The sequence below is a fragment of the Nanorana parkeri genome, unplaced genomic scaffold (assembly GCF_000935625.1).
Source record: "Nanorana parkeri isolate BGI_ZX_2015 unplaced genomic scaffold, ASM93562v1 scaffold1182, whole genome shotgun sequence".
NCBI lineage: Eukaryota > Metazoa > Chordata > Amphibia > Anura > Dicroglossidae > Nanorana > Nanorana parkeri.
This window is the reverse complement of record NW_017307450.1, coordinates 454731-466486: the sequence shown is the minus strand read 5'-3', so window position 1 is coordinate 466486 and position 11756 is coordinate 454731. Positions and strand designations below refer to the sequence as shown.

The 11756-nt window shown below is 43.0% G+C and overlaps 1 protein-coding gene across 1 annotated transcript in view; it reads left to right on the top strand.

Annotated features, from left to right (window-relative positions):
- UBE2O (ubiquitin conjugating enzyme E2 O) overlaps window positions 1–11756 on the top strand; it is a 64283-nt gene that overhangs the window by 9413 nt on the left and 43114 nt on the right. The window contains exons 2-5 of the mRNA XM_018568408.1: window positions 8459–8518; window positions 9179–9289; window positions 11345–11442; window positions 11602–11665. Of these exons, the coding sequence (XP_018423910.1) occupies window positions 8459–8518; window positions 9179–9289; window positions 11345–11442; window positions 11602–11665 (333 nt within the window). The remainder of the gene's footprint in view (window positions 1–8458; window positions 8519–9178; window positions 9290–11344; window positions 11443–11601; window positions 11666–11756) is intronic.

The window sequence follows — 11756 nt, the reverse complement described above, 5'->3', positions numbered from 1 at the left end:
GGGGGGGTGTGATAGGGGGGGAGGCTGGATTGCCGCTGTCAGGGGTCGCTCCTAGGCTGTTATTATGAGTACAAAAGAAAATCCTGTTTTTTTTCCCTGGAGTTCGTATTTGATGCAACGCACATTATCTCACTACAAACCAGTAAATGGGCGCTAAATAAAAAGGCAATTGTTTGATACACAGAACAAACAACATGTTCTTCACTTGGAGTTTCCATCTACTTTAATGCAGATCGCTTAGAAGGCTGCAGCTTTTTCTAACTCTGGCTGTTGTCTGTACGTAGCTGGTTGTAGCCATGCTGTTCTATCACAGAGCCGTCTATGAGATTCTCGAACATCCTGCCAGGAGCCGGTGACAGCGGGGTGGTACAGACCGCGGTAGGGAGTAGACTTCATTCTGATGCAGTATGTCTGCATTGTATCCTAGGAGTGTTCTGGCAGGCAGCCCATATGTTCAGCTACCGCAGCACTAACATTTTTACACCACAGGAATTGAATCAATTGCTGTTGCAGTCAGCAGTTCCAGAGAGAACCAGCCAAAGAAAGACGGCTCACCTTTTTGTTAAATGCGCACATAGCTTTCATTGAGCCTATTGTCTGTGCAGTGTCATAGGTCACAATCGCAGATGACAGTAAATGCCGCCTTTGTGGTCTCTTGAGAGGTTACTACACCAACCAGGTCCTCTGGGCTTCTGCCCCTAAGGGGCAACGTGATCATAATCCTTGTACGCTGTTAGCTCTGTATTCCCAGTTCTATACCATTTACTGACCCCCGGCAATGACACACTGTAGCATTTCCATGCATTGCGTTCTGTGATGATATGCTGTATGGATGCTCTCAACAAATACTCATCATTTCACATAACTTTCTTGTAAAATCAAAAGTGTTCTTAAGGTTTTCAAGTACATGAAAGAACAAACATTGTTAATCCTTCTAAATCGTAACACAGACAACATTGTTCATAATAAACAATTGTAATATGCAGGACAAAAGGGAGACATGTCTGTGAAGGTTCTCATTCATCCAGGTCATGGTATAGCTGTAAAGAATAAGTCAAGGCAACTGGACTTGCTGTATTTTTCTTGAAGACCTTTCACTGGTCATCCAACCAGCTTTCTCAATTCAGAATGACTGTATTTTTACAGATATAAAAGGGAGACATGTTCCAGGGGATACCTGTGGGAATGTAGCTTGAAGGATTGAGCAACAGCTTTCAATATAAGGTCAGGTCCCATACCGGTCCCCATTAGGTTCCAGGGTGTAAAGGGCCAGAGGAGATAGAGCAAGGTCGCAGGTAACAGGGTTCAGTAAGGCTCTGTTCACAACTAGGCGTATCGAATATGCGCGCTTGTCGCGACGCACGTTTTTACCGCGTGTTTTTACAGCGATTCGCGGTAAAAAAAAACACGCGAGAAACGCGCGTTTCCGAGGGCTACTTGGCTGTATCCCAATGGAAACGCGCGACAAAAACGCCGCAAAGAAGCTCATGTACCTTTTTTAAGGCGTAGGCCGTTTTGTAGCGCGTTCAGACGGGCTGAAATACGGCAAGGTGTGAACCATACCCATAGAAAACAATGGGATTTTCATGTTTGAGCGTTTTTGTAGAGCGCTGAACGCGCTACAAAACGTACAGGTGTGAACCCGGCCTTATAGCAATCTTGTCTAGCTGGTGAGAGGAGGGCTCGCTATGACATTGTGATGATATCCAAAGTCGCTTCCAAAAACAAAAGGGGTATATAAGAGAACCTGTTGTCAGCACTAAAAGTTAGAGCAACCTAAAGGAACACGAGCAAGAGGAAGAAGAGCTGGAGCAGGACAAGAAGGTCCAGAAATGGGCGAGAGTGTTGCAAAGAAAGAAGTTGAAAGCAATGTAAGAGAAAATCGGAAGGCGAAAAGAAGGCAATGGGATGCGGAGCCTCCTCGAGAACCAACAAAGAGGGTCCACAGTCCTGCCTGAGGGCAGTACTGATAAGATTGTTACAGCGCTGAGGGACTGGCAATTAGAAGGCGAAGGCGTTCCTTCATCCATCAGCATCCATAACAAGAGCATATGCAGGGTCCTAAAGAGAGTCCATCCAGACCAAGTGCGCACATAAGAGGACATCAATTCCCCACATACCTTTTCAAATTTTCTTTAAAAATAATGCTGAACTCCGGGAAAAGCAAAAATGATCTAAATACAAGAGTCATGTGTATTCTTACTACTTGGTGTCCTTTGTATATATCTTCCAGGTCTGTGCAGTAATCGAGTGTGGAACTTTTCCTTTGTGCAGGAGCTTTGTGCAAGACCAGTTACTGCTGTGCTCTCTCGTTGTGCAGGGTGACTGGTTGCTTTTTACAGGGGCAGCTGCCAGGAGCATAGTTCCTTTTGACTAAGGAATGTCCCCAGAACTACAGCTTCCAAGAGCTCATTGCCTATGTACACAGAGCCCAGATTACTAAAGGAGTTGAGAATTTATATCCAATAAATTGTGTGAAAATTCACTTCAATTATCCAATCATGCGAAAAAACAATTTCCAGTTCACTTTGAATACCCAATCGTGTGCAGATGAAGGTAACCGGAATTTTCTTTTCACTTAATTGGGTAACTGAAGGAAGTGCTCTGCTATTTTTCTAGAGGAATTCAAGACAAAAACTAAACATCTTAGGGTAGGTTTCCACTGTTAACGATACTAGTATTCCCGATACTCCTACTCGCGCAAATGCTCCAATACTTACCCCTGATACCGGATCTTCCAGTCAGAGGCAATCTCCCTGGCAGTGCTACGAGGGAACATGGGGCCGGCTTCCAGGCCAATCAGGAAGCCAGGCGGGGGGTAATAACTCGCTGCCCAGCTTCCTGATTGGCTGGGAAGCCAGCTCTATGCAATTTGGCCGCATCGATGCTGATTGACCGGGAAGCTTGACCCGCCTCCTGGTTTCCTGATTGACCGGCAAGCCGGCTCCATGCTGTTTGAATGGCTTCCCGGGCATTCAAGTAGCCGGGCAGCGGGTAATGACATGCCACCCGGTTTCCTGATTGCCTAGAAGTTGGCTTCATGCTAGCGGAAGTACCAGTATTGGTACTTGGTATCGGCGAGTACTGAAAGATAAATATCGGTACCCGATACCAAAAAAACGGTATCGGTGCATCCCTATTTCAGGACATTGCTTGGGCTTAAATGAGCCTTCTAAATGTGCTCTATAACATAGCAAATCATCACTTTTTTGAATTCAGGTCCACTTTAAGGGGCAGTATTATTATTATTTATTATTATACAGGATATATATAGCGCCAACAGTTTGCGCAGCGCTTTACAATTCAAGACAAGATGGTAAGGAGGGCCCTGCCCATGAGGGCTTACATTCTAAAAGGGAGGGGGCAAGTAAAAGGCCTAATGGTCCAGACCTGAAGTTGGCTGTTTGCACCCCTGTTCTTACATGAATGGGATTCAGTGTAACATTTTGGGCATGTATTCAGGGGTAGAATACAAATCTCAAAAGCCTCGGACTGCATTTGGTAGCGGTTAGCACCAGTTGGCAGGGATGAGGAATGTGCAAGGATGCAGAGATGCTTTCTTTATTGGATTTGAAAGGAATAACAATAAGACCAGTCCTATAAAAAGGAATTAGTGTGTATAATATAAAGCTTGTAAGAGAGCATTAGGTTCTGCGTGATAGGTTATCAAAGCCCTCAACGGTAGAACAGATGGGCCTGAGTTCCCCATCATTAATCATGGAATGATTTTCAGCACGTTAAAAAAAAATGAGTGTGAGAAGGATGGCCAAGATTCCACAAGCTAAAAGCAAAGGTGAACAGTGTCCCCAATCATGTTGAAGGCTGGAGTGCATTATATTCAGAAATACAAAATGAATGTGGTAGGTAAGAAGAGAGCTGTAGAGGAGAAGGTGTTTTGGGAGAAGGAAAGTGGGTATGATGAGAAAAGGAGAATGCACCCTCATCAAGAAGGAAAGCCTTTTGTTAAAGGACCGTGTTCCATGTTACATCCATATTTAGGGTGAAACCTGGTCACATCACAGCCACATTGTCCATTCACAGATCCTTTTATAGGACCGCAGCACCGCCACCGCAGCAGAGGTACTCCTAGTTCTCAATGGTGATGTCACCGCACTTGTAGTCCATTCATACTTGCTCCTGTCCCTTAGCTGAAAGTTCATACCTCTGTACGTACCTGGGGCTGGGAGGAATGGTCTGCAGAAGCCAGAGCATTGCACTTGCAATTCACTGATCGCAGTTGCCATACTGGCTCCAATGCAAAATCATAATACATAAGTAAATAGTATGTTTAAATGCAAATTTATGAAAGCATACATTTGTTACCTTTTTGAAAAGATGGACTTTGCCTTTTAAGTATTCTTTTCGCCCTAAGCCCATTCACACCTGAGCGCTTTTGGGCGATTTTGAAACTTTTTCCTTTTTTTTTCATGCGTTTTTAGGCTTGAACAGTTTTGCTTTAGCCAATGGAAAGCTAGTTACTAGGAAGAGGACAGCGGTCCTTTTTTATTCACCATATGGCTTTCTGCCTCTTTATTTTAAGAAGATCTAGCATCAGATATGTTTTCATGTTGTCGACTTCTTGTCCCGGAGACGCAGCAGGAACTAAGCTTTCCAAAAGCGAGGGCATGTCTCTTCTTAGGTGGTTGTCACCATGACAAGATTTTCCTCTGTCCCTGTCTTAGTGACACCTCACAACTTGGATTTCCCATCGCTTCCCGGTGACATGGGTGATGAATCTCCCTATATAGACAGCAATATAAACCAAACAGTTCTAACCTGTCCATGATTTATACCAAACTAGGGAAACAAATTGTCTTGTATACCCTTTAAAAGAGGAGCTGAAGGATAGCTGAAGAGAATGTAAATCTTGAAAGAACAGGATGCCTAAGGCTTATTTACACTATTGCAGTAACGTGGCAATGCATATTCTATGCATTGGTGAGATACGGTGATATTTGATTATAAATGACACCCCAACACACCTTGCTGGTGGACATGCCCTGGCAGAAACACAGCATGCCTTTCTTTTGGTAAAGGGGGCAGCCAAATTCCAATTAAAGGACTGGCTTAATGCAGTGCACCATAATGCGGCCCGAAGACAGCAGCACTTCAGCCTGTTACATTTATAAGGTTTTTCTTACATCTAACAGGGACCATAAGCACTCCCCTTAGGGCTCATTCACACCAAAACCCATTACTGAACATTGATGTGTGCTGACATTCGTCTTAAAGAATAAGTGCACTATCAGACACTTATTCTTCTTGCCCCCCCTCCCCTAACCAACAATCCCAACCGTCACTCTCTGCAGATCCTATTCATACTAAGGGTCACCTCTCTGCTGTTTTTTTGACATTCAGCGCTGCAAGTCTCCCTCTCCCGGCCGCGTCCATTTTCTGACTGGCAGAAGAAAGGATCCTTGCTGCACACCTTACCGGGATTCCCATGTGGATATACCAGTGGGTGCTCGGAATGACTGTGGATGGCGCCGCCACATGCAGATAGTTGAAGAACGTCACCAGCATCTTCTGGCTGGGAGACTAGAAGCCTGTAGGGCTGTAATGTGCAGGTGCGGCCAGCAGAGGGAGCACTATGCTGCTGGATGTAAACAATGGCACAACCATGCCTGTTTGATCTCGGAAAGTACAGTTCTGCTGAGGGGGTGGGTGGGATGGTTTTGGTCGGGCTTAAAAGGCAAAAAAAAAAAGATAAGTACAGTGTTTTAAAGTGCACTTCTCTTCACTTTTTAATGCATGACATTTTTTATTGACTTCATTTCAGTTAGCTTGAAAAATTCTTATCAACACTTTACTATAACAAGCAAGACCCACAGCAGGCATTCAGATAGGGACTTGAGACTTGTTTTTCCACTTTCCTGATCTGCAAACTAGTTCCAGATCATTGATTTAGACCCCGTTCACACCTAGGCGTTTTGTATCTGAACACTGAAACACTCTAGACAGGAAATTCCATTTATTTCTATAGCCCTTGCTTACACCTGAGCACAGAAAAATGCCTGTCCCTCGAAAAAGTATGAGCTTTTTTAATTTTTATTTATTTTTTGGCAGATTACAGCGCGTTTCGTCCCTACAGACAAAATAGGAAACGCGTGATGGAACAATTTTTGCTCGTAAAAACACACAACTTGGTGTACGAGCATAAAAATGTGCAGGGAAAACGTCCGCAGATAAGCACAAAAACACTGTCACCTACATGTAAACGGGCCGTAGAAGGTGGTAAAGCAGAGGCGTAGCAGAGCAAGGAGGTTAGTGTGGCGGACCCTGTGCTACTTTCATGACAGCTTTACTTTGAATGAGGCTGCAGCATTCTGAATCTGTATAATTTCTCTCGTCTATACATTCTCCTACAGGGATAATGCTGCATAATGCATGACAATGCGTGCCTGTGAATTCCTTATGTTTTTCCCAAGGGGTTTCCAAGAACACCTGTTCTATAGAAAAATGTATGTAAATGAAATGCCAAATGAAAATGTAATTTCAGGACCGCGAGGAGACCGTTTTTAGCCTAAACAAGAGGGAGGAGCATCTGAGTCGTCAGTTATTTTAATCATAAAGCTGCTTTACCATAACTCATTTATAATGTGACCTTGGTGCAGGATATAATGGCAGCCCGCATTTACTGAGGAATTATGACTGTTTGTTAGTGTATGAACAGAAATCATCTGGTTGGTTGGGCTGGATGGAAATTATTTTCAGATATTGGCCTATCCACTTAAAAAAGTATTCCAGGGATATGGAAAGTTAACCCTTGCAGTGGGGGCTAACCCTCCCCGCACTTCAAGGGTTAAGTGCTCATTTTGGTCTAGGGTCTAAATAAATTTAAAAAAAGATATACCCACCCTATCCTCCATCCTGCCTGACTGCTAGACCAGTCCCTGCAGCTTCTCTTTCCCCCTCTGCTCCGGCGGTCTGAGGTCCTGTGAGTCATCATGTGATGTGTTTTTATATAGTGGTTTTTGCCGGGTCAGCAGGCAGAGAGAGACCAGCATGTTTTGCAGCATGTTCCGTGTTTGTTTTGAGATGATGGAATGAGATCTTGATTTCGCCTAATCTCTGCTACTTTGTGTAGCCACTTAATAATAATAATAATATCATCATCCAAGAATTATATAGCCCAACATTTTGCGCAGTGCTTTACAATATAAGGAAGACATTACAATCCCAATACAATTCAAGTCAAGATGATAAGGAGGGTCCTGCCCCTGAGGGCTTACAATCTGAAAGGGAGGGGCCAGTGATACATGGGGTTGAATTGTTGGAGAATATGACTCTAAAAGGAAGGGGGGGGGTCCTGGCACTTTATGGGGATACAGGCCATGGTGGTATTGAATAAGTGTCTGTGAATGGATTTACGATACGTTTTAATGGGGATGGAGGTGCTGTGCAGAAGGAATAATATACCAACATTGTATTCCAAACAAGAATTTGCCCACATGTGCACAGGTACTTTATGATGTGAGAATTCCCCTCCGTAATGTACAGTTGGAAGTATCCTTGCATGTAGTAATTGTAGAGGTAAATTGAGCAGTGCACCATTGGCCGGATAAGCTATGTGGACCGTTAACATTTTATTACCATGTTTTTCATTATTGTCAGCAGTGTACTTTATGACCCACTCACGGGCAGTGCACCATGGACTATGTGGACTGTAAGCATTTCATTTGCCATGTTTTTCATGATTGCCAGCAGTGTACTTCATAAACAGTGACACATTGGCCGACAGTGCACCATTGACCGGATAAGCTATGTGGACTGTTAACATTTCATTGCTATGTTTTCCATTATAGCCAGCAAGGTACTTCATAAATGGTGACACATTCAAGTAGAACTGGAGGTATTACAATCTGTGCGTAGGACTCGCTTTCTGTCGGGTGGTATCTTCGTTATAAAGCAGGAGTGAATCCAGATTAGGTGTCATTTTTGCCCTGCCTTCTAGTGGTAAAGGGAGCTGACACTCCATTCCACTGCCCAGTCATAGGAAAGCAGATTTGTATTTAACATGTATTGACTCCTTTCTAAATTAGCCCTGGTATGTGTATGTATGCATGTGTGATTTAGATTGTAAGCTCCTTGCCAATCTTGGATCTTTCTATTCCTTCCAATCTTTCCTGTTTTTTTTTTTGTCTAGTATGATCGCTTTTATGATCTATGTCTTTTTATGGTGCAGACGCACGACTAAAGCAACGTTTTTAGCATGCGGACTAGCAGAGATATGTGCCTGTTTTATTACTGGTTGCCTGCATCTGAAACTGTATTGGTCTTGTCTTAAAAATGTATATTTCAATAAAAATTGGATATTTAAAAAAAAAATTGTAAGCTCCTTGAGGACATTGACTGATGTTAATGTACAATATGTAAAACCGCTGCGTGCCTTGTCATCTATATAAACCTCTGTAACGGATTGAGCTTTATTTACTAAATGTTTCCTTTTATCTTTTAGCTGAAGCTGGAGGATCGTTCTTTGGTGCCCAGAGATGTTGTACGCCGAACTGGCACAAAGGTAACATACTGTGCCCTGTGGGGGACTACGTGTGCCATTTCTCATCGCTGATTTACTTGAAGCAAGATTTTCATCAGATGTCACATGAGAAGCAAGATTTTTTGTATAAGATCTCACATGAGCTAACAACAGCAAACACACGTCATGCATTCATCCTCAGTCACATTCACTCTGCACATGTGGCTGTAATACATGTAGCTATCCACCAGCCTATCCCCCCATCCTGATATTGTCTTACAAATAGCTTTCCTGTTCCATGATACCGTCCAATCCTTCAGGTTGTCTCTACAGAAAATGTGGGTTTTCCTTCCTCATTTAGCAGAGGGAGCTCTGTACCAGCAGCTATGTCCATCTAGTTCCACACATCTCTAGCAAAAGATAGATTGCTTCTTCCTTCCTGGCAAGACATCTTCAGGCTTCTGACTGAGTGGAGCCACAAGGGTAATGGTCTCAACTTCCCTATATTAAATGGAGGCTCAACATGATGGGATTCAAGAACGGGGAACTGCAAGGATTTGATGGAAACAGGCAGGTTAACACAGGCCCCTGTGGGACAAAGGGCTTTGGGTAGCTACACATATTAACCCCTCTTAAAAAAGTGACTTTTTTTTTTTTCTCTTTCCATTCGTTTGATTCTGAAACTTTGTTGATCTCTCTTAGGACAGTCAATGTGGCACGGTTGTCGACGTAAATATAGACTGCATGGTGAAACTGGTGGGAACCAACTGCTTCCTGCACCCAGTCAGCAGCAAAGATCTACAGCACATTTGGGTAAGATGTCACTCGGCATGCAACAGAGAAGTGCAAAAAGAGACCAGCAATAATCTTATTTAGTATGCATATTAATTTGTTTCTGTAAGAGCCACATCAGCAGGGCTATTCAAACTCGAAAAGGAAAATGTTGAAATAATATTACAGTAATCAATTCACTATGAAATCATCAAAGGTAAACTCAAGCAAATAGGTGTTATACATTTGAAATATATGAGCAGTAGGGATGCATCGATACCATTTTTTCCAGACCGAGTACTGATGCTTTTCCTCAAGTACTCGCTGATACCAATTACCAATACCTTTTTTCTTTTTTGTGTCATGTGGCATTTTGTTTTTAAATAATACAGATTAATGATTTTAGGACAGTGATGAACTGCCAAGGCCCAGTCGCAGCTGGGACCGCTCGGACCCTGGTATTTCTGCCACAGACTTCAAGCTGTAGAGGGACTACAAATCTCAGTAATACATTATATAGCAATACAGAATGGCACTGGCTATAGAAAACTACAAATCCCAGCAATACATTATACTGCAATGTAGTAGTATATGAATTTGCTACATACTTTGTGCTGCTGCTCTGTTCCGGGGTGGCCGGCTTATTGTCTTGGGCTGAGGGTCTCAGCAGGGGGAGATGAGGAGGGTCACGGCAGGGGGGATGAGGAGGGTCTCGGCAGGGGGAGATGAGGAGGGTCTCGGCAGGGGGAGATGTGCGGGCAGCAGGTTGAGATGGTTCCCCAGAAGGCTTCCTGCTAAGTCCCAGCAAGCGCGGGACTTCAGGAAGCTGAATCAATTTTAAAAAAAAGTACGAGTACTCGTGACAATGCCCAGTATCGGCACGGATATCGATACTGTTATCAGTGCGTCCCTAATGAGCAGTTTTACCTGCCAAAGGGATTTGCAATTCCGTACAGCTAGTCTTGTGATTTGCACTTCTATTCTGCACTGCACAACCAGACTGATGACACACTTTAGATTTTGCAATTTAGCTCCCAGGTTCAGCAATTTAAGCTTAGCTTCAATGCTGAGGGGTCTATTTATTAAGAACATTTGCTTATTCGTCCAGCAAAACTGTTTATTGGAATGGAGCAAAAGCAAATGTTCTTGGTGTACTTTCTCTTCCAGTCGAATGTTCATCAATTGGTATATTCATAAAGAACAGCGTGAATGGGAAAATGACAATGTTATGGCCACTAGATAAAGCTGAGGATCATTGAAAATACATACATGTTGATGCAATGTTACAATTTAAGAGACCGCTGAAGGGAATGGGCATATAAATGTAACCGTTGAAACTGTGGGTACAGCAATGGTTATATTTAGATGCTGATTCCCTCCAGTGGCCTCTTGAATTGTAACATTGTAGCGCCTAAAACCATTTTTCCTATATTACTCAGCTCCATCTAGTGGCCATAATGCTGTGGTTTTCATAGTCACTCTGTTCTTTATGAATATATCAAAGCTATGCATTTTTTTCAATAGACCCATAAGCGTTGTAAGTTTTAGAACTCTCCTGAATTCAGCGGGTATAGGTAGATTTAGGAGACTTCTGCCGGTATAGACATACCTGCACTTCATACCTGCAGTAGCTTGCCCCCTACCCCTGTGACAGATCCTCTTTAATGGGTCTTTTTTGGCCATTGGGTGACACCAGAAAATAGCGGTGTTACTGGTAAGCCTTCTTCAGTCTCATGATAACGGGAACTTAAAACATGACCAGCTCTAACCTATTCATCATTACTTTGGATCTGCCTAGCCCACCCCCTGTGCCGCACAGTCGGCAGCATCATCCGCTAAACTTTCATAGCATGTGGCCAAGCACGTTGCAAAGTTTGCTAAATTTTGTAACCTTGTGTCTGCTCTCATGTTATGTTACCATAATGAAGTCTGACAGCAAAAATAGACGGAACTCTGGTTGTTCCTGCCCTTTTGAGTTCCCTTTGCTTTTTGCTTTATTATATGCCTTGAAGTGCTTACTTGTACTCAGAGGTGAAGATAGTTGGAGAAGTCTTTTGGTGAATCCAAGTCTAACCTTCCGTTTTCCCTTTTTTTCAGCCTATCATGTATGGAGATTATATTGCCTACGACTGCTGGTTAGGAAAGGTCTATGATCTCAAGAACCAAGTTATCTTAAAGCTGTCAAATGGATCCAGGTACTGCTATATTTCAATCAGTGCTTGAAGAGCACTACAGCATTGCAATAATGACATGTAATGGTGTATTTTCTATATAAATGGTTATGTTTTCATCATGATATGAATTACTGTATTTTCTATTCATTACGTCTTCTTGTCCTTCCTCTACTGCTGCAGATGTTCAATGAGCACAGAAGATGCTTCTAAATTATATGATGTTTGCCCCCATGCAAGTGATTCGGTGGGTACTATATGGGTATATGTTAAATAAATCAAGTGTATGTGTATACACACACACACACATACATACATACATATGTATGTATGTGTAT